The 22,740-nt window shown below is 45.4% G+C and overlaps 1 protein-coding gene across 3 annotated transcripts in view; it reads left to right on the forward strand.

Annotated features, from left to right (window-relative positions):
• Positions 1-22,734, forward strand: part of LOC108231858 (pleckstrin homology domain interacting protein) — a 38,001-nt gene extending 15,267 nt beyond the window's left edge. For 2 of the 3 annotated variants that reach the window (XM_017409231.3, XM_017409233.2), the window contains 30 exons: positions 322-422; positions 1,904-1,944; positions 2,453-2,551; positions 3,525-3,681; positions 5,277-5,411; positions 7,700-7,828; positions 7,930-8,155; positions 8,533-8,676; positions 9,611-9,794; positions 9,935-10,037; positions 10,130-10,273; positions 10,386-10,483; positions 11,981-12,188; positions 12,292-12,402; positions 12,678-12,785; positions 13,998-14,122; positions 14,466-14,548; positions 14,691-14,802; positions 15,553-15,614; positions 15,714-15,869; positions 17,951-18,071; positions 18,156-18,281; positions 18,424-18,499; positions 18,743-18,802; positions 18,881-19,033; positions 19,150-19,302; positions 19,697-19,902; positions 19,993-20,225; positions 21,273-21,416; positions 21,518-22,734. In XM_017409231.3, coding sequence (XP_017264720.1) covers positions 322-422; positions 1,904-1,944; positions 2,453-2,551; positions 3,525-3,681; positions 5,277-5,411; positions 7,700-7,828; positions 7,930-8,155; positions 8,533-8,676; positions 9,611-9,794; positions 9,935-10,037; positions 10,130-10,273; positions 10,386-10,483; positions 11,981-12,188; positions 12,292-12,402; positions 12,678-12,785; positions 13,998-14,122; positions 14,466-14,548; positions 14,691-14,802; positions 15,553-15,614; positions 15,714-15,869; positions 17,951-18,071; positions 18,156-18,281; positions 18,424-18,499; positions 18,743-18,802; positions 18,881-19,033; positions 19,150-19,302; positions 19,697-19,902; positions 19,993-20,225; positions 21,273-21,416; positions 21,518-22,218 — 4,499 coding nt within the window. In that variant the 3' untranslated portion in view covers positions 22,219-22,734. The remainder of the gene's footprint in view (positions 1-321; positions 423-1,903; positions 1,945-2,452; positions 2,552-3,524; positions 3,682-5,276; positions 5,412-7,699; positions 7,829-7,929; positions 8,156-8,532; positions 8,677-9,610; positions 9,795-9,934; positions 10,038-10,129; positions 10,274-10,385; positions 10,484-11,980; positions 12,189-12,291; positions 12,403-12,677; positions 12,786-13,997; positions 14,123-14,465; positions 14,549-14,690; positions 14,803-15,552; positions 15,615-15,713; positions 15,870-17,950; positions 18,072-18,155; positions 18,282-18,423; positions 18,500-18,742; positions 18,803-18,880; positions 19,034-19,149; positions 19,303-19,696; positions 19,903-19,992; positions 20,226-21,272; positions 21,417-21,517) is intronic. The other variant, XM_017409232.3, reaches the window with a different exon arrangement.
• The last annotated feature ends 6 nt before the right edge of the window (positions 22,735-22,740 follow it).

The following is a 22,740-nucleotide window of genomic DNA, read 5'->3' on the forward strand; positions in this document are numbered from 1 at the left end:
AAGCCGCTCTAAGGAAGCTTTCTGCTTTTTAGTCAATAAGACATGTCCTGAGTGCACTTCAGTTTTTATTCAGGCTGTTGTTGTTGATTCTGAGCGTTTAGCTTAGAAGTTTAAACCATGCAGTGTGAAAAGGTGCACATATCTGAACTTCAGCGTGTATTCTCAATATATTTGGAAATGAAGTAGCACTGCTTTCATTTTGGTTTCATCTTTAGAGTGCAGAGTTTGGCTGAAAGAGCCAGACTTGGCCGTTTGCCGTCAGCGTAACAAAGGTGGCTAAAGTCTGCGGGCGTGAGTCTGATCCCTTCCCTTTGTGTCCAGGTGGGATGTTCCTCGCCACAGGAAGCACAGATCACATCATCAGGGTCTACTACTTTGGCTCAGGTCAACCAGAGAAGATCTCCGAACTGGAGTCCCACACAGTGAGTCCGCAGGAATTATCAGAACTGTTTAATCTGTGTTTAGTTGCAGGCTGGTTAAAAAAAAAAAGTTTTGTATATTTAAAATTAAAATTATAGCTCGAATGAGTTAATATCTCACCTGTTGTAGATAGCTCCTCAGTTTGGGACCGGATTGATGAGCTAATGGCTAGTCCGAGCGATCGCAGACATCCTATAACAACTTTCATAACAGTTCCTGTTGGCCTTTACATTGCTCTCAGTTCAGCTGCTGCCGCCTCTATTTCCACGTAAATAACCACAGAATTTTTATTAATCATGCAGTACTGACACAGTTGGGAATGGAAAGAGTTTTAAAATGGTGTTCGAATGAACCGAGATGAAATGTTTGCGATTAGAACTGTTTTAAGATGTTTACCAGCGATCCTGTTTGGTCACAACTAGGCCTGTCATGATGACAAATTTTGCTGGATGATTAATTGTCTCAGAAATTATTGCGATAAACGATAATATGGTTTGGAGGCCGTTTGAAACTAATGTAATGATAATAACAAAATAGTGCAAATACAGCCTCTCAAAGATTAAGAACACTTAACACTGGAACTGGAACACAAAATAAACAAAATAACCGAAAACAAAAATAAAATGGACCCTCTGTCCCCGTTAACAAAGAATGGGCTTGAATAAAAACTACATACAAAAAAAAACAAAAAACGGAAATAGAACCTACATTCAACCAAAACTGTACGGATTAGTAAACTAAACTGCCTTCAAAAAGTAATAATCATTAGTTTTATATAGAGAAGACAGACAAAACTGACAGTTTTAGAAACAAAAAGTGCAAACTAACAGAAGCACACAGCGACATACCTTCTCTCAGAGGTTCAGCGGTTCTCCTCGGTCATTTGGTTTGAATCCGAAGTTCTCCCACACCACTGCTGTTACTTCAACTTGGAAACCAATACCATTTTGTTTTTTTTCCCCAATATCAAACAGCGTTTCTTTAGCTTGCTAACTCCTCACCTCGGCTGGCTACCTGACGCGATAGGCCACGCCCCCTGACGCTAAAAGAAAGGGAGTGGTCAGTGAAGAGCACCGGAGCCTTTTGTCCTCCAGTGTCTTCAGTAGAAAGAGACAGATACGAAGGAACGATAACACCGATAAATGAAAATTATCAACCTCATTTTAATTTATCGTGCGATTATTTGATTTATCGTTTATTGCGAGGTAAGAGGTAAGATATTGCTCATAATCTCTCCACAGAGCCCCTCTTCAAATGAATCACTTTTGTTTCAGCTGTCCTTGAGAAATGATCATTTTCCCATTAAATTTGCGCGTGCAAATGTTAAAAGCTATAGGTAAAACTGGTGAACTCATCTTGAGTTAAAAACATGTTTTTTTTTAGAGGAACCCACTATAATTGTGTGTCCTGTCTGAGTGGGCAGGAGAAAAGGGCCTGTGTTGACATTTGTCACATTTCTTTTTCTGTTTTTTTTTTCTCTTAGGACAAAGTTGACAGCATCCAATTTTCACATTGCAGTGACAGGTGAGTCGACACAGGTTGTATTTGTTTTGTGTGTGTGTGTGACGTGTGTGTGTGTGTCTGGAGCTACATGGCATTACATTTCTGAGTGTGTAGCTGTGTTTTAATGGAACCTTCAGGGTGCCGAGACTTGATGCTGTCAGCAGAAACACCACCTTTAGTTAATGCGTGATACATGCTCTAATACACAGATTGTCTCTCTCTCTCTCGCACACACACACACACACACACACACAGAGGCATAGACATGCTTATGCCTACACATGATTGTTGAGCTTCGAGTGTGCCTGGATGCAGAAAAACACGCTCAGCTGTTATGCTTTAATCTGAGCGCCGAGGCAAACGGGCTAACAATGCAAAAGTGGGGGGTGGGAGTGGAGGACACAGAAGCAGTAATTAGCTGAGCTACAGCTAACGCACGACTGGGGGATGTATTTGATATTTCTGAGGGTCGACGTTTAGCCGCACGAGCGCACGCCTTTTTTTTTTCATGTCTGTCCGTGTGCCGCAGGTTCGTGAGCGGCAGCCGAGACGGGACGGCTCGAATCTGGCAGCTGCAGCCTCAGGGCTGGAAGAGCATCCTGCTGGACATGCAGACCAAATTACCCGGGTATGTGAGAGTGGATTGTTGGCAAAAGGGAGTTCACACAGATCTTTGCGTTTTCCATTAGCCTAAAACAAACGCAGGCGTAAAGAGACAAAACTGGGTTCTGCTTTTAAAGAAAAAAACAACTGCAACGACTGTAGTTTCTGGAATTAGATCCTGCAGATGAAATGCATCCTGAACAAGTATTTTTCTACCACAGTGTTTGGAAAGAAGAGAAACTGCCTCAGATAAATACAACGAACAGCCAACAGATTGTCCGAATGCATTTACCTTGTAAAGCTCCCATTAAATATTTCTGCCTCGGTTAGACCTCTGCGTTGTAGGACCTGAAGGTGCCGCGCTGCCAAACTCCACCTGAATGTTTCCATTCTGCCAGCTGACCCCTGAATGTGTGTTTATGTAAAGCATAAATATATTTACAAGTAGAACACACAGCAGGCAGAGGAGGCTGGGGATGAAATTATTACCAGTCCTCACGACCAGACTCTGTGTCTATACATCGATCTGCAAGGAGGAAATAAAGTATTACATAATAAAGTAAGAAACAAGAAAAACACACTAATTGTGGAAATACATTCATGAGAACGGTTGCTTTGGCGTGAGTCGATAGGGTTTTTTTTTTTGAGGAATGTTTTGTTGCTACACTTGTCGGGGAAAGTACAAAACGTTTCAGTCTGAGTACTTCACTGGAAGTGTTAAAAACATCTCAGAAGTGCCAAATTTTACAGTTAATGAGTTTAAACGCAAACAGCTGGGGCTGAGGGCTTTTATTTTCTGCTGCGAAAAGATAATACCCCTCGTCAAACTGGTCTCATTCCTCCCTGATGTTAGAAAAGCAGAACAACTGATGTGATAAGGTAATTATTTGAAACTGTGGAGCGGTCCCCCCACGCCTAAGCACTGTTCTACTGTTTCACTATGTAAACTTCTGTCTCGTATTTGGTGGCTAAAATAAGCCCTCCCGTGTCCCCATCAGGAAGTACAACCCCCCTCCGCTGGAAGACAAGGTGACCAAGCTGAAGGTCACCATGGTGGCGTGGGATCGCCATGACGGCACGGTGATCACGGCAGCCAACAATCTGACGCTGAAGGTGTGGAACTCCATCACCGGGAACTTGGTGCACGTCCTGATGGTACGTGGCAGCGCCGAAACGCCGCGATCAGCTTTCGCAGAGGCGTGTTAGAGCGTCACACCGTCGTGGAGAAATAACGTGTCGAAGCAGATTCTGATGCCGGGTCAAACTGATAAAACCCTCCAGACCTGACGAGTTTCTGATAAGCATTAAGGCTTCGAGAGCTTCCACACACCATCTTAAGGTTTTTTTCGATTGTCACTTTGGTTAAAATTAGTCTCAAAGTCAGTAAATATCCCTGCTTGACGTTTCTGATATCAAATAAATAAAAATCACCAAGCAGGGATTGTTCTGTCTTAGTTGCTCAACACAGAAGAGTTGAACAGCATCTTATTTTATTTTATTTTTTTGTATAAATGAAGCCTTCCTTTAGTTATACTGTAGTGTTTGATACTTCTGTCTGCCTTAAAAGGCTGGTGATGTTGCCTCATAATTTATGGCATTTTAAGGGTTTCTAATATATTTTTTACTTTACTTCCTCAGATTAAAGATGCAACAGACAAGCATTATCACACCACATACGTAGTTAAGGGCTCAGATAAAACGGTCATAACCTTACAGAAATGTCCCCTCTACAGTTTTTTTTTTTTCCAGAAATGGACCTATCAGCATATTTGCTTTCCGGCTGAACAGACTGCCCACAATTAACCTTTCTTTTTTATTTTTTTAATTTTTTTTTGGGTGGGGAGGTCCCTCACATTCGTTCTGCAAGAATAATAAAAGCAGCGATGCGCTTTGGGAGATTTCGTTTGAGTGATTTGTAAGAGTTGCCTTATTAAAGAAACTATTAAGTCACTTGGTTAATGAACAGGTCGCACGTTGGGGAAACGGAGTGAGCTCATTGTGCTGTCAACAGAGATATAATACTGCGTCGCCACAGAAATGGCAGCAGAAGAGTTTACATAAAACTTGAAAAAAAGACTTGAAAAGAGTTTGAATTTTTTTTTGAACAGCAGACTTTTTTTTACGTAATAGCAATGTTCTACTAATTATATAACCTTAGCAACAACTAACCTCATATTTGTGTTTTGTTTTATTTGATCTTACTCTCTGTAAAAGGCGATCCTCGCAGACTGAACCCTGTTTTCTCTTTTTAATCTCATTTAGCACATCACTAAGACAGAATCCCAGGTGGTTCAACCTTCTTGCTTTCCTACCTGAACACTTGCAACGACTTCTGTTGTAACCATTTTGTGTGTTTGCTGATAAATAGCTAATGTTTCCAAAAGCATATTAGACACAAGACCTATTTAAAGCTCTAATTTTCCCATTTTTCGCTGCGATTGCCCGGGCCTTCTTCATCACTCAGTTAATAGGGTGCCTCGGTTTCTTGTTTTTATCAGTTATTTTATTGTCAGTGTGGACACAGTCCTCCTCCTGAAAGTGTCTGGGAAACAAAAGTCAGTCTGAGTGTTGGCAGAAACAATCATGTTGCGCCTTCAGTAAACAGCTTGCTGTTTGGCGGATAATAAGCTGAAACATTTGATATCAGAGGGTGAGAAGTGTTCGGTAATCGGGCTCGACAGTTTGTTTGTATCCTCGGGTTTTTCTGAGCGCGTCGCCCGTCTTGACGTCTCCTGTTCGTTCGTCGACAGGGTCACGAGGACGAGGTGTTCGTCCTGGAGCCACATCCGTTTGATCCGAGGATCCTTTTCTCAGCCGGGCACGACGGGAACTGCATTGTGTGGGACCTGGCCAGAGGAGTCAAGATCCGCTCTTATTTCAACATGGTGAGTCTGCGCCTCCATGTCTCCTCGTCTTCTAGTCTCCTTGTGTCCATGTCTCCTTGTCTTCTTGTCTCGGCGCATCAGTTCACTTCAGCTGTCGGTTTATGTTATTTGTTAGACAGAGATCTTATTTCTGCTAGGCTTTTTCTAAACTCCATTTTACATTAGACATTTTTATTTTCCACATTTCTTTCTCATTCTTTCACTTTTGTTTGCCATTTTCCCCTTTCACCCAGTGCTGTCCTCCCTCTCTGCTCCTCTCTCTCACTCTCTTTTTCTTCGGGTCAAACCTTTGTTTCACTTCCATCCTTGCTTTTCTCGTTGCCTGACACAAGTCGTTCGGTCGTAAGGATCCTCCCGGCAGCCCTGCAGAGAGTAAAACGATTATATTCAATATGCTGTCACAGATTCTCATTCAAGAGGTTGTATTTGTTTTTGTGTATTTGTGTAACCAAAGGCTCATGATGTGGGCGATGAGGGGAGCGGGTCGTTCGGCTGAATCTCAGTGTTTCGGTCTTGTGAGGGGGACCAGATTTCGCTGGGAGGTTTTGTAGCACGAGATCGTGATTAAAAAGTGGAGTGCGACTTGAAAGGAAAGGTCGCGTTCAGGCTTGAGGAATTTTTGCGACCCAGCTCGATTCATCTTAATGCAGCTGACGGTAGTACTCCACCCTCGGCACAGAGTTTCAACTTCTGTCCCGGTGACGAGTCCACCTGCCTGTGAGCTCTTTTAGCTGAAGTCTGTCAGCATAAGCGGCTATATTTACTAGAAAAACAGATTTCAGCAGCAACTAGTGGGCGCATTTGTGTAACTTCTTAAAAAAACACATTTTGATCGGCCAGATTGTCTGTTTTCACGCACACCGCTTGCAAATACATGTTGTATTCTTGGCCGTGCACATTATTTATTTTGTTGCCCACCTCGTCTGACTTTTTACTAAATTAATTAGTGTATTAATTAATTTATTTGGCCTTTTTTATTTATTGAGCATTTTTATATTTAATTCTGTCAGTGTTGGTCCTCCACAGGCATGAAGCTCTTGGGCTCATTTGTGTTCTTGGACCTTCTTCAGGCGCAGCAGGAGTGGGAGAGCTCCTCCTGGTGCTCCTCGCCACCATGTTTAAAAAATCAGAGATACGTTTGCTCGCTTTGCAGGGTTTTGTGACATGTTTTTTCTTTCTTTTTTTTGCTCTCTCTGTCTGATGGCGGCAGCGTTTGTTCACCTCTGTGAGGGCGTACGCACGTGACTCTGCGTGTGTCAGCGGCGAAGACGCTGAATATGAACCATATTTTAGTCCATCTTTTATTTTTCGAGTTTGGCGCCTCATAATGTGGAGGAGTGACCGCAGAAATAGCTCTCCCTGTGATCTGGTGTTATTTAAATTAAAATGACTACACGCCAGAAAATTCATGGGGGAGGCGGGCGGTCTTGTTGGCGGGGGGATAATGGTAGGGGAAACGCTGAGGATCGGCAGCAGATTTGGACTTTTTTCCCTTCTTTAATAATTGCTGCTTATCATCAGGTTTGTACACCTGGACGTATGTCTCAGGTGTCAAAATACGGCTCTAGCGCTCTTAAGCTGAGCTGGAGATGATGACTTTGTGAATATTTCGAGGGAAAAGTTGTTGCACAAGTTTATTGAAAATGTATATATTGCCAAACATTTAGGAGACTCCCTCATAAATGCCGTCCACCAGCTCATCGCAGCCCAGTGAGACACTGTTTTCATTTATTTTTTCCTAATAAAAGGTGTAACATGCATGTGTCGATGTTTTCATCCTGCTGAGCGAAACCCGCCCGGAGCTTTCCTTCACACACACTCTGAGCCTTTTCCGTGAGCTGTGTGAGCTTCTTGGGTTTAGTCTTTTTGGTTATTCCTCATTAGCAGGGGGACAAAAACAGGGAAAACCCGGAGTCTGAACGGAGCTGCTGCGAAAGCGAAAGCATCCCTACAGACAAAACTAAAAAAGCAACATTTGAGGTTTCGGTTTCTGCAAGGTCAGGCTCTTTGAAGCAGCAGTTTCTCCACAGCAAGACGTTTTAGGTTCTTACTGCAGGAAACAGATTCGGAGGAGCTCGTTGAAGGATTCTGGTGCCGTGCAGTTTGCTTGGGACACTTGATGGAACTGAGCGTTGTTACCAGTATTTGTCTGTAAAGGTGTCACATTACAGCCTCGTCTGCCACTCTGTTAGAGTCGTCCACGTCATCCAGCTGCTGAAATTCTCCCATGTTTTTTCCTCAATAAGTGATGGTTTATGGTGCTCCCTTTCCCCCCTGTCTGTGGATAGATTGAGGGTCAAGGACACGGAGCTCTGTTTGACTGTAAATGTAGTCCTGATGGGCAGCACTTTGCAGCCACTGATTCCCACGGTCACCTGCTCATCTTTGGCTTCGGTTCCAGCAGCAAATACGACAAGGTATACCAGTAGGTTCATTCATAATAAATGCACATGTTGATCCACGTCGATCAATAACAGCCAACCCCCCTTCTGTGTGTTTAACCATAAACCTGCTTCAGATAGCGGACCAGATGTTCTTCCATACTGACTACCGGCCTCTGATCCGGGATGCCAATAATTACGTGCTGGACGAGCAGACGCAGCAGGCGCCGCACCTGATGCCCCCGCCCTTCCTGGTGGACGTGGACGGGAACCCTCACCACCCCAGATACCAGCGCCTGGTTCCTGGCAGGGAGGGCTGCAGGGATGAGCAGCTGATTCCTCAGATGGGGGTCACCTCCTCAGGTACAGAGCCTGAAGTCAGAGGTCTGCTTGTTGCTGCCTCCTCCTCCTCTCTCATCAGCACACGTCAGTCAGCCAATCAGAAGCACTTTTGCCAGGATGATTACACTGCTACCATAGATGCATAATGAGAAGCTATACTGGTATTGGCAAATAAAATCTGATTTGTTTTAAAGTCTTGGCAAAGCCACAAACAGACATAATCAGTAAAATGCAAAATGTTTGGGAAAAATAAAACTTTTCATATCGTTTAACATCTAGAGTTCATTGCAGAGTAGAGTGATGGAATATATGAGTAATATACAGAAATACGGTTTTATGATTCTGGTCTATTAGACTTATTTTTCCTGTTTTGTTTCGATGTCTCTCCTGCCCATCAGGCTTGAACCAGGTGGTGAGTGAGCAGGCGGTGGACGGTCCCAGTCCTCTGGACACCATGATTCAGAGGCTGCAGCAGGAGCAGGACCAAAGGCTCGGAGCGAATGATGTGTCCGCCGCCGCAGTAAACACCAGGTCCAGCAGAGGTAGGACCGGGACCCAGCAGAACGTTACGCCTTCCGGCCGTTTATTGAGATTCACGTCGAGTGTATCACACACACACACACACACAGTGCAGTGGAAGAGTCTGAAGCATGAGGAGGTCATGATCACTCTATGTTTTTTATTATTTTTATTTCAAACAAAAGGATCTTTATGAAAGATTTTTGGTGATTTTTAGGGAAACAAACTGGCAGTTTGTGGAAACGGAGTGTAACGTTTATTTCAACGCATATTATTTCACAGCTTCTCTTCCTTTTATTATCAGATGAAAGTAAATTTGGAATTTACTTTTTAAAGATTGATTAGGACGTATAAAACATTTGGATCCTCATAAAAACTTTGTCACATTTAATGCGTGAACTGAGGTTTTCTGATCAAACAAAGTCTGATGTTCCAACACAAGAAGAAGGAGAATCTCTTAAAGCTGAAGTCTTGGATAATAATAATATTAATAATAAAAAGAAATACATTTGGTTGGATCAGTTATGGTTTTCATTAAATGTTTTAGTGAACTGTCACCGGGATTTATTTTAACCGTAAATGCCAAAGTTTAAAACAAAGATCTCACATAATCAGTTAGCGGTCGCCGTATGAGTTGAGGATGACTCTCAGCTACTACCGCACCAAATATTAGCTTAATGTTGTGTTTGCTAAGATCGATTAGCTGTGGCAGCCATCTTGAATCAGGTTGACTTCAAAAGTTACTCAGTTGTGGATCCAAAGAGTTTCATTAAAATGAATCGACTGATTCGTGAGTTTTTTTTGCTGACAGATAAACAAACACATGTGGAGACTATACCACATTTCCAGATTTTGGTGTCGTTGTTCTATTCCTTAACGAACCAAAACCGGCAGATCCTTCCAATGCTGCTGACAAAACGACAAGAAAGAAAAAAAACTCTTTCCGTCTTTCTTCAGGATCTGTGGGTTCACCCACAGAGGTGCACTCCCCTCCCAATGTTGGTCTGCGGCGCAGCGGGCAGATTGAAGGGGTCCGACAGATGCACAGCAACGCCCCCCGTAGCCAGATGGCCACCGAGGGAGACCTGGTGGCCTGGAGCCGCAGGGTGCTCGTCCCTGAGCTGGAGGAGGCCTTTGTCAGGTAATCCTCCAGGAGAATACACTCGGCGCTCATGCTGTCGGACTTTAAAGCACCAAACTGTACTAAACCTCAAAGAATCCACACATTTCTAGTCGCGATTTTTTTCCCCATTAAACCCGATGACCCGTGCGCGTGTGCAGGAGACAGGTGAACTGGCGGGAGGCTAAAGGAGAGGAGGAGATCAACATTTATCAGTCAGAGAGAAGGAGGCGCACGATCCACTCCCTTCCCAAGGAGAGCAGGGTACAGGAGTTAACCTTCCTCCTCCGAACGGTTTTATCCAGGGTCCTTTAAACGTCCCGTCACACTCACCGCTCCTTTCCCTGCCCGCCAAGGTTCACCCAACATCGGAGTGCGTGGTCGACGAAGGCAGGAAGAGTCAGGGCAACCACGGCTACCAAACTCGAGCCGCCATGGAGGAGACGAGCCGTCAGAGCGCCGAGGCTGCGGACGACGACGACAGTGCCTCAGAGGTTGATGTAATGTTCATGTTGCTTTGGTTTGGACTCAACTGTCATCTGTTCCCTTTTGATGTTTTCTTTATGCTCTAATCTCCGTTGTACTAACATAAGATGCTGTTTGTGTTTTCAGGGAGAGGTGGAGGTGCGGCAAATCAACGGATACTCCTCAGAGGAAGAAAAAGAAGAGGGGGAAAAGGAGCCCTGGCCAGATGACCACAGCAGTTCGAGGTAAGTTTCGGTCTTAACGTAAGCAGATTCTCCACGCTTGTGTTTTTAAAGGAGATGGGTTACGGTACAACAACCACCTCTCAGTTCTCTGTAGAGCTCCTTCTAGTGCAGACAGTTGAGACAAACAGTTTCTGAAGAAACCCAATAGCCAGCGATAGCCAGTGAACGCAACACTAGCAACCGCCATCCGTCTTATATCCGCCCCATAAACTTTGAGCTTTACTGTAGGTCCATTCCTGTTTTTTATAGAGCACAGCCACTTTACATCAGAGAACCGCATGATTTATTCCTCATGTTGTACGACAAACTTCCTTTGTTAGTTTGTCATGATGTTGTGCGAGTCCTCTTAAAAATTGGAACTCTTCCACTAAAACCAGCAAAACAGTTGTCACGTGCTCTGCAATGGGATGTACAGATCATCAGGGCGATGTGTTGTTGCTTCCAAAAATAAACAAATAAAGATCAGGACGGTATAAAACTTGACTATCTGAAGAAAGTGTAAGTAGTCTCGAGGTCCCGGCTGCCTGCCCCCCTGTCTATCGTTCTCCTGGGAGGGGGGGTCCTGCGTGCGGCATGACCTCCTGTTGCCTGGGTAACTTGTCTCTTAGCTTAGTCCCCCGGCTCAGCGGTTCACTCCACCTCTCCCTGACTGCCTCCGTCCTGAAGTGCGAGATCCCGGTGTCCCGCTCCCAAGGCTCCTAGGAGGTTTGCCGTTGACTCACAGCCCGGGCTCAGACCTCCACCCGTGGTGCGGCACAACGGGCTCGCCCCAACCTTTGCCTAGGAAACGGGGACGGCTGTTTTAAATGAGCCGGCTTGGCTAAGCCCTACCTGAGATTTAAGATAAAGAGCTGTCAGACAGTGTTAAAGCGGATTGTCTTGATGAAATCTAGAACAGCATCAGCACCGAACAGTCGCAAAGAAAAAATACAGAATCCTTATGAATGGGTTCGTTTTTCAGAGCAGCTGAAGGCCACTCCTCCTGGATTTGCTGCTGTTTTGGGCAGGCTGAGAACAACATACACCCAACCTGCTGTGTGCTAACGCTACGCTAAATACATGAAGCAAACTGATGTTCATTATGGAGGAATAAACAGTCCTGATGACATTACTCCACAGGCTCTATAGCCTTTACTTTGACTCATTTTAAGCTGAGTTCACTGTCTCTTTGTAATGTTGGGTTTTAATGCAGTGAAGTACAGTCGGTGACAAGTGGGGATTTTTTGTGACAGTTATGATTTCTTTAAAACATTAAAGCACCGGCAGAACATTATTAGCTTCATTTCCAACTGAATTTAAGTGAACTATAACTACTGAAAGGATTTTTACTTCCCACTTCTGAGGGTACAGTGAAGGCAGCACGAGCTGAATTTTAACGTTCAGGGGGTATAAAGATGTGGAGGCTCAGCTCTAACAAATATATGTTCTCAAGCACAGAATTAATAAAATAGTTTGTAAAATTACTTCTTTTTTAAAAAATTTTTTATTGTGTTGCAGCGATTACTCCAGCGATTACTCCGACTGGACAGCGGACGCAGGCATCAACCTGGAGCCGCCCAAAAAGAGCGTGAAAGTGAAAAAGAAGAACAGCAGCTCCGAGGAGGATGGGGAGAAGAAGAGGGAGGGGAAGAAGGAGAAGAAGAAAGACAAAGCTGACAAAGACGGTTCCTTACCAAAGAAGAAAACACCAAAGGAGAAGAGGAAGGTTTGTTCTCAACATTACACTCAGAGACGGGAGGTAGTTTTAAGTCAGCTTGATGTTTTCGAGTGAATGAAAGAAGCCTACTATCCTGTCTCGTGTCTTTCAGAGGACGGAGTTCCAGGAGCAAGGGCTGACCCTGGAGGAATGGCTTCCCTCGGCCTGGATCACAGACACAGTTCCTCGGAGATGTCCTTACATACCTCAGATGGGAGACGAGGTACACGACATCACACCCTGGCCCCAGAATCAGCACCATGTGTGCTCAAAGCTCCTCTTTCATGTTGCAAAAAAAGCCTAAATCTAAAAGCCGAATTAGGATTCAAGTGTCTGAACACATAAACTGACTGATATTGTTCCAAGCAGGTTGTGGTGGTGGTTTAAAGAAATCGCACAGATCCTCGCTTTAAAAGACCTTTTTTAGCGGCACTGTGGTTAAACACATCCAAGGAAAATGCAGTTGATGACCTGCCGCGTGTTGGTTTTTGCTTCCAGGTGTACTACTTCCGGCAGGGTCATGAAGCGTATGTGGAGATGGCCAAACAAAAGAAGATTTACAGCATCAATCCTAAGAAGCAGCCCTGGCACAAGATGGAGCTACGGGTAAGAAAGTGTTTGACTAAAGAGCATCCCGTGTTCAGAGACCGGATATATATTAAACAAAGAATTTGAAACCTAGAATGAAAACCTTGCCCTTTCTACAGAATAATGTGAGTCACGTCCCGTTTGGGAATCGAACATCTTGACTCGGCTGTAAAACTTTCCGCGGCATTTCACTTTAAAATGCTGCCTGTCTATAAAGATGACTAAAAAGGCAGCCCCACAAGTAATGGAAAAGTAACGACACCATCTTTCTCGGAACGAGGAGACAGCCTCACAGTTCCTATAAATTCCTGTTTATCTGGAAGCTGTTTGCTACCGTATCTGTTATTCAGTGGGGTCATTTGTTCTTCATTACATTCAGCACATTTTTTTTTTCTGTCCTAAAACTTCCCTCCACTGAAAGAAAACTATTTGCTGAGTCAGTGTAATGTCTAATATATTGAATACATTGTTTTTATTTCACATCAGTGCACTGAAGGCCCACTGGTTGTAGTTCAGGCTGATCAAAACTTACTATTGTGTTACAATCTATATCACAATATTTTTAATCCTCTCGTCACTGTATGAATGTTTAATTTAACATTATTACCTTTTAAAGAACCTATAAACTATAACCTAACCTTTAAAGCACAACAAACAACAAGAGGGCTTTTATTTAACAAGTTCATCCTTTGGTCTTTTCACCAATAATAGTTGAATTAACGGACCGAGGACAAACTGCGACAGTAGTTTGATGACAGTGTCGTCGCCATCTTTCTTTCATTTCTAACAATGTCGGGCAAAATGGGCAGCTTTCAGGAAGTCCCAAGAAGTTTTGACGGCGGTGAGCTGACGTCGAGAGACTCGGCTGGTAATTTACGTCTCAGAGGGCTCGCTAAGCTGCGTGGAGCCGTTTTTTTCTTGCTCCCGCCACGCAAACGCCGCTGCGAAGTTCTCTAGGCGAGCGGAAGCTGGGTGAAAGGTGGGGATGCGGAGAAAGGGAGGGTCTGCTGGGGTTTTCAGGACGAGAGGTGGCCGAGCTGTGATGCATTAGAAGAGCCTGGGAAAAGCTGAACTCCTTGTGAATTAGACGCAGGTGCTAAAAAAACAGCTACAAAAAATTTTTACTTGATATTTTGCGATTTACTTATTCTGACACACAAGGGAAGACTTTCAGATATGCTCCATATATCATACATTTATGTTTATTTGGATGTTTTTTCTGACCATTAGGAGCAGGAGTTGATGAAGATTGTCGGCATCAAGTACGAGGTCGGTTTGCCCACGCTGTGCTGCCTGAAACTCGCCTTTTTGGACCCAGACACCGGAAAGCTGACAGGAGGCTCCTTCTCTATGAAGTAAGCATCTGAGCTCACTCTGAAATAAAACACTGAAAGAATAGGCTGTAAAAAGACGGGATTATTTAGTTTTAACATTTCTTTTACACCCGCTTTCACCGTTTTCAACAGTTTAGTAATGTTTAATGACTACCAAGTGTCGACCTAAGGAATCTGTACAAAAACAAATTCCAGTTCGTGTTAAAATCGCCATCTTTTTTGTTTTTTTCTGCATTAGTTCCTTTTTTATTCACAGGGCAGAACATTCTAACACTGAATCCAAACTATTGTGAGACGACTGCGAACTGTTTTGTCAGTTTTGTAAAGTTTGGGTCAGAGGGAGTGAAACTCTGTCTCCTCGCAGGTACCATGACATGCCCGACGTGATTGACTTCTTGGTGCTGCGGCAACAGTTTGACAACGCCCGAAAGAGGCAGTGGAGCATCGGTTAGTTCGTCGCCCTCCGCAGTTCCAACCAAAAAACACCTAAATCTGAAAAGAAAATATCACACAGATGAAATGTAGTCATTCAAGTGTTGTTTGGTAAAGCTTTAAATAGTTCATTCTGTGTGTGTGTGTGTTTGGACAGGTGACAGGTTTCGGTCAGTGATCGACGACGCCTGGTGGTTCGGGACCATCGAGAACCAGGAACCGTACCAGTCACAGTACCCTGACAGCTTGTTCCAGTGCTACAATGTTTGGTACGACCACGGCTCGGGTTTGGGCTGGGCTGCAGCTCGAATCGCACAAATGGGTTTTACACAGCCTCGTTCTCTTGTGAATTTGATTTGTAGTTTTTTTGTTTTTTGCACTAGAAAGAAGATCTGTTCATCCTGATAATCTGAGCACCCAAAACACTGTTAGCTCCAGACAGGGCAGAGAGGAAAACGACTGAAACACGTTTCTCACAAACACTTATTGTGCTTCAGATGAGGACGACAGACGTGAAAGTTATTTACACTAAGAGGGAAGTGTCCGGTGGGATATTATGTGTTTTCAGATTCAGGGCTGACGGTTGAGTCAGCAAACATATGCAGCGCTTTGCTGATGTTACACATCTGAAACACTGCACCACAGCGCAACAAGACAAATCTATAAAAGTTACAATAAAGAGGCAGAAATGTCTTTTATTCAGCTTGACTTGCACAACTAGTCATGACAACCACTAACCAGCACAAAGATGATGGAGTAGTTTTGTTTTGTGTACACGTCTGTAGCTGTGATTAATGCCGCCGACCAAACCAAAGTATAAATAACCTTTATTTTATTTTCACAATCCCTGAATTAGACTTCAGTAAAAAGGTGTGAGAACGACTGAAACCTCTCATGGAGTTTCATGGACTAAAATAGTTTTTGAGGCGTTTTTTTTTTTTTTAAGCAAAAATGCAAACTAAGTTGTAATGCTGACAGTGTGATGTTGAGAATTTATTTCAGTTTGGTTTCTGATGCAGCTGGGATAATGGAGACACGGAGAAGATGAGCCCCTGGGACATGGAGCTCATCCCCGATGATGGTAAGTGTCTAACATGTTGCTGTCTGTCTATGTTTAAACTCTTCCTCTCTTTGTTTTTTTTTTTTTTTTTTTTTTTAAACCCTTCTGTTTCTGTTTCAGCCACGTTTCCTGACGAGTTGGGCACCAGCGTCCCACTGACAGAGGAGGAGCAGAAGCAGCTGCTGTACGTTCCCCAGGACGGGGAATGGGGCTGCCGCACGCGCGCAGAAGAGTGCGAGCGCATCATTAAAGCCATCGACCAGCTCTGCACACTCGGTATGATGTCACCGAGCGCGTTCAATTAAAGTTGTTGACCGAGCCACTGAGACACATTTCTGGGAAACGAGCAGCGAGCAGCGTGACTTCACATAACGTGAGTCGCCTCTCTGAGCCCATCAAGCATGTGATCCTGAGCAGTGGCTCACATGTTCGCAGGATTTAATCTGGGAACACGCTGAGCTGCACACTGAGGTGTGTGCTTGTGTTCTCATTAAGTGATATGATGTCATATTAGGCACAGACTTTGTCTCATTGCAGTCAAGTAGGTGTAGAGAAGTTAGTGTGAGGGCTCCCTCTAGTGGAAGTTGGGAGAATAAACAAAGATGTCTACTCCATATGTCATACTCCGTAAGAAGTCAAGATGTCTGTTCGCGGTCACGTGGTTGTGAGATATTTGTTTTCACACACACACACACCTTTCATCATCCACGAGAACTCCCGGGAAGCTCCTCCCTCCTCCTACAGCGTTAAAATGGGTTTCTTCTGGTTTCTTTCCTGTCCTTGTGTAGATTTTTCTTCCCTTACCGCAACCAGACGTGTTCATTAAACCCACTGAGACAGTACACGCTGTTTGGCATTTCCAAACACAATAATGAGCGAATGAAGGGAACGTGTTCCAACCCAGTCGAGGAGTACTTCCTCCCGGCCACCACTGGCAGGAAGAGCAGCCTGTGTCTCTGCTCGTCTTTTTAAGCTCACAGGTTTCTAAGTTTTGCTGGAACAGTTCTAAAGATGGTTGTATTTTCTAACAGCCTCCAGCTGCTTCTCATGAACACGCCCACGACAACTTCTGACCAATCACACGATACTTGGCTCAACCCCCTGTAAGAAACAGTTCGGCCCGGGCCTCGTGTCGTGAAGCGGTGGACGAAGCTGCTAGAAGAACAAAATGACGGCGTTTTCATCAGTCTCACCAAGTCACCAGCGAGCTACGTGGATATACTTTGCCTATCAAATTTTGAAAAACATGGCTTATTTTTGTGTTCACGGCTTGCAAGGTTGTATTTTAGACCACTCACATTATTCTGTTGCCCACTTCCACCGGCTGTGGCTCAGTGGATAAAGCAGTTGTCCTTCAACGAGAGAGTCGGAGGTTCGACTCCACCAGTCGAAGTGTCTCTGGGCAAGACACTGAACCTCTTATTGCCTCCAATGTGAATGTGATGTAAACCCCTGATTAGACTGTATATAGTGATTCAGTCAGGTTAGCTTTGTAGAGATGTAGCAGAGTGCTGCATGATGGGTAAACGAAGGCACAGACTGTGTTGTGAAGCTCTTTGAGAGGCCTGGTTGGCTGTACAGCCCATTTACCACGCCACCCTCATTTGCCTCAGCTTGCTTTGTACCCAACTTGGCAGCCGCCCCCGTGTTTATGATTTTATTCACTAAAGTACACTTTTGAAATAAAGACAAGCAGATCTGGACAAGTTTTTTTTTATTAATAATTATGTATCATTGACGTGGTGAGACCTGGACATTTGGGGCTGTAGCCTCAGGAGCAAAGCTCCCGTTCAGGTGTCAAAACACACCTCTAAGTAAACTGAGAAGGCTTTGAAATGCTCTGACTATTTCAGTGAAAAATGGGTCACATATTTTTTTTGTTTTTACATGCTCATAATGCTATTAACGTGGCTGTGAGCCTCTGCGACTCAAACGGGGAATTAAGAACCCCTGCGAACATTTCAAGACTTTTTGGAGACTCCCTCATGAGTGACGTTCACATACTAGTGTCAGCCCAGTGAGATACTGGCTTTACGTCTACGTTTTGTGTTCCAGTTGGCTCACAGAGCAGGATGAGTGAGAACCTTTGGCATTATATGAGAACTCCAATAGAAATAAAAGAAAAAGTAGGAAAAGTGTGAGTTTCTTCTGCTGTTTGGAGACAGAATGTTTATAAAGAATCCTAAATTTCTGATTAAATGTACACTTTTCACCTTGTTGCCATTTGATTTTAGACTTATCTACAATAAAATCCTTCTTAACGCCCTGTTTTTAGGTTGTTTTGTTTTTTGCAGCTTTCATTAATTCCTGTTTTTATATTTGTTTTTCCACCACCCAACAAACGGGGCTCCCATCAGATGTGGCGGCACCGTTTGCCTTCCCGGTCGATTTGCAAGCCTACCCGACGTACTGCACCGTGGTGGCCTACGTCACTGACCTCAGCACCATACGCCAAAGGCTGGAGAATCACTTCTACAGGTGTGCGCCCCGAAGCTGCGGAAGCTACAGCTTCTGTGTGTGAGAGAGACGCCGTTTCTAACCAAGTCGTTTTGAATATTCCAGACGGCTTTCCTCTTTGATGTGGGAGGTTCGTTACATAGAACACAACGCCCAGACGTTCAACGAGCCGGGGTCGTTCATCGTCACCACCGCCAAGTTCAACTCTGACCTCATGCTGGCATTCATCAAGTATGTGGCATGCAGAGCGTTGGTCATGTAGCAAAACTATGCTGCGTCCCTTCAAAAAACGAGACCAACTTATGGATTCTGTTTTACTGCCCGTACTCGGGTCACAGATTAATGACGGCCGTCTTCCTTCTTTCCTCTGCAGGGACCAAAGTCTGACGGACCTCATGCCTCTCTACAAAACCATGAAGAAGGCGACTTTCTCAGACTCAGAAGACGAGGTGGGTTTGCAGTCTGATCCAGTGCTATATTTAAATCTGAAATTATTCAGGGCATTATCATTAGAAAGGATTTTTTTTTTAAAGCTAAATTGAGTTTTTGAGTTTTTTTTTTTCTTTTTTGATGATCTTATTTTAGAGACATTATGCAGAAAATGAACGCAGCTTGCATTCTGTGGTAGCACAGCCTTTATTTCCCCCATTTGATTGAGTGGCTTATCGTTCTTTTCCGTTTGATATATGTAGGACGACGAGGAAGATGATGAAGATATTAACACTCCTGGAACATCGACACGGAACCATAAGGTAACACAACAACCAGAAGCTCTGTTTATATTTATTTTAGATTAAGGTTCATGACACAAAACGTTGTTTATTTGGCAGGGCCGTCAACCCATGAAACGCCAGCTGCGAACCCGCCCTCGTTCCTACGACCCTCATGCGTGGAAAGGACGCTGTAAAGAGCTGCTGGACCTCATCTTTCAGTGTGAAGACTCGGAGCCCTTCAGAGAACCTGTGGACCTGCAAGAGTACCCGGTACGGATGGAACAAACCAACTCCCTTCACATTAGGCACAGTGATGACAATGCTCCTTCAGGGTTTTCCCCCCCGTCCTGTATAAACTCTCATCTTCTGATTGTCTGTCGTCTAAGGACTACCTGCAAATCGTCGACTCTCCGATGGACTTCGGCACGGTCCTGAAGAAGCTGACTGAAGGGAAATACCAGTCCCCCATTGAGCTCTGCAAAGACGTCCGCCTCATTTTTAGCAACTCCAAAGCTTACACCCCCAGTAAGAAGTCGCGGGTGAGGACAACACGCACAATTACAAATCTCACATTTCATCCCAACGAGTTGAATCAAAGGCGGCGGGGCGGCGCTTGAAAGAGAAGATGAATGAGTTCAAGAATCAAAAAAGTCCACCTTGTTCGGATTACCGCAGAGGTGACCAATCCTGGTCCTTGAGGGTCACTATCCTGCATGTTTTCCTTGTTTCCCTGCTCCAACACACCTGATTCAGTGGTTAAATCACCTCTTCTTGTTCTGCAGAAGCCAGTTAATCACCCATTGATTTAAATCAGGTGTGTTGGAGCAGAGAAACAAGTAAATCATGGAGGATAGTGGCCCTCGAGGACCAGGATTGGCCACCCCTGGAGTATTGTGTCTTGGATGTGATTAACATTTCTTACTGTGTCTCCAGATATACAGTATGAGTCTGAGGCTCTCTGCACTGTTTGAGGAGCATATCAGCTCCATCCTGTCCGATTACAAAGCCATCCACGGCATGACGGACAAACTGAGCAGGCGAGGCGCCGACAGGCAGACCCGACACACTACAGACAGACAAACACGGCACACAATGAAGAGGAGGAGGAGCGAGTCTCCCACAAGCAGCAACGCATCCAGGTAAAGGAAGGGCCGTTTATTTATAGCTGATTTTTACTGTTTCTTTTAAACCGGAGACAAAGACGATCCTCGCTTTCGTCCCGTCTGCAGCCCCGAGAGGAAAAGACGCGTATCATCCAGGGTGACGGCAAAGAGGGAGCCGTCACCACCCCCTCCCCGACCGCCTTCTCTAAGGCAGAGTGCGCCCCCGAAACAACCGCCTCAGCTGGTCAACGGTAAAGTGGAAACCCCGGCTCCGGGACGAACGCGCAGTGCCGCGCGCCACAACAGGCACTTCTCTCCTCCGTCAAATAATGTTCCGAACAACACACTGAACGCAGGAGGTAAGACTGCTTAAAAACCAGGACGTTTCTGGAGAACTGTTGAAGGGTAACAATGCAGCTAAAACCCCCGATCACTCCTCACGAGACACAAAGAGGAAACATTAAGCCGCAAACAGTCGTCGTGTCAAAACTAGAAGACGTATTGAAAAGAAAAACTGCATCATAGGAGATAGAAGTACTTTGTGGTCACACCTATTATTTGTTGTTGTATGAGACGTCAAAAGAGCCTTCACTTCCTGTTTTGAAGAGAAAACTTTGAGCTCAGATGCAGTGGAAGTCGATGAGAGGGTGTGTGCACGCCTCACTCTGAGGAGGTTATAGTCCTGTAGCAGAGAGGGGCACACTGGGTAAAAGATGAGAAACTGCCCGTGTTTTCATGTGTAAACTGCGTAAACATAAAGCTTTTGGGAGTAACAGGAGTTCGCACCACTTTAAGGTGAACACGCTGTTATCAGAGTCTCCAAAAACTTAAAACAGCGATTGTGTAAAAAAGGTCAGATATAAAAATGCGTTTGGTCGAATGAAGTCGAACTTTCTGTGACCTCTTTAATCTTTGAATGTTTCTACTGTATCTCGTGTCTGAGCTTTACAGCTCGAATGATTTTTGTTTTGACAAGATCCCTTCGTCAATGATGGGAAACTCTTTTGGAGATTTTGTCTACGCTGTAAAATGTACTTCTACCAAAAGTCACAGTGCACTACCCCAACTGAGAGGCGGGTAATGATTGATATTTTCTTGAGGTTTTTCCAACTGAGAATAATGACTTAATAGCAATAAAGGTGCTTCAAAGCTTCTGCACTGGCTCGCTTAATTACATAAATATAACTTTAATCGGTTTGTCGTCTGACCCTTAACCCTCCCGTGGCCTTCGGGTCAAATGGACCCGAACTTACAAGGGCTTCTCTTCCTCTCTTCAGTTACGAGGGCTTCAGGAGGGTTCGAAAGGCAAATTAAAAAATGCTCACAAAAGCTCTTCTTACAGTGTCACTAACTGACTACATGTTAAGCAGTTTAATTCTTTGTTGTGTCTCTTTGCCATTAATCAGAGTCAACTCGCTTGTTGCGGGCTCATGCTTCTGTTCGAGCTTCAACACCCCCCGTTCCTGAGAAGTTGACGCCCACCCAGCCAACAGAGAGCAGCAGTGGAAGCACTCGTCGGAAACTCAGGACGCCCGTGCGTCACTCCCCTGGTAGGTGATGGCGACGTAAAACAAGGCGCAGGCAGACACGAGTTAAAATCTGCCACTTATCTGTACTGTTTCTTGTTTTCTGTCACCCTTTGCCCTTTAAGTCTCCCCTGCCAGCCCTTCGACGCAGAGCACGGCGCATCTGAACGGCCACAGCAGCCATGTGACGCTCGGCGTGGGAAGAAGGGCGAGGAAGTCCAGAACGGAATCGCCGGCGAGTCCGCCCGAAATCCCAACTCCGGCCAGCCCTTCCAGGCCCCGAGGTCGGCCACCCGGGAAGAAGAGAGGCAGGAAGAGCAAGCAGGAGCTGAGGCAGAGCAGCACCCGCAGGAGCTCCACCCCTGAGGACGAGCATGGCCACTCCACGGGCGACGAAGGTGGCGCCTCCTCTGCGCAGGAAGCCTCGGCGCTGTCGGACTCTGGCGCAGCGCCGACGCCGAGACGCCGAGGCCGGCCCCGGCTGGTGAAAACCGAGGAGTTGGCCCCTCCCGCCGAGTCGCCCGAGCCCTCGCCGCTGAGGAGGAGCAGCAGGAGAGCCAACGAGGAGCTCAAGCCTAATTCCCAAAACGCCACCCCAAGGTCAAGTCGAAAGGAATCTCCGAAGGCGGAGGAAGGGGAGGCGGCGTTAGTTTCCATGCGCACACGTAACCAAGGGCGACGGTCGGCCTGGTACATGGAGGAGGACTCCGAGGAGGAACAGAGGCAGCTGCTGTTTGAGGACTCGTCGATAACGTTCGGCACCTCCTCAAAGGGGCGTGTCCGCAAACTGACAGAAAAGGCCAAAGCCAACCTTATAGGCTGGTAAAGAACAGCTCACTGACGCTTCAAAAGAGTTAAAGGCTCCCTGTTGAAGTTTTTCTGTGCACATATGTCTGTCTGTGTGTGTGTGTGTGTGTGTGTGCGCGTGCGCGCGTGTGGACGAGGGGAGCCTCTGAACCAGCTGCTGATGGTTGAAGCTGTGGAGAGGAAACCATGCATTACCCGTTCCCTCCTCGCCGTTGACCCCCCACCCCCTCACCGCCGCGGCACGTTCGTTCGTTCCCACGCCTCCTACTTTATTGATCCATGTTGGATTACACGGGAGCACATGGAATCCCATGTTGGTGGCGGCAATACTCCTTCCGCCTGACCTTAAACGTGGTCTGGTGTCAGATTGGGCCAAACAGCAGTCCACCAGACCTAAAGTACTTGAAAAGAAATCCCGAAGAGCTCAGACCCTACCTTACTATTTTTGGAGCTTTTAAGCGCCTCCGCCGAGTAGACGCGCACGGAGCGGAAATCGTTAGGTTCTGAGATGGAGTCCAGTCCACAAACCTGACACCTTTTA

Source organism: Kryptolebias marmoratus, linkage group LG19 (genome assembly GCF_001649575.2).
Source record: "Kryptolebias marmoratus isolate JLee-2015 linkage group LG19, ASM164957v2, whole genome shotgun sequence".
Classification (NCBI taxonomy): Eukaryota; Metazoa; Chordata; class Actinopteri; order Cyprinodontiformes; family Rivulidae; genus Kryptolebias; species Kryptolebias marmoratus.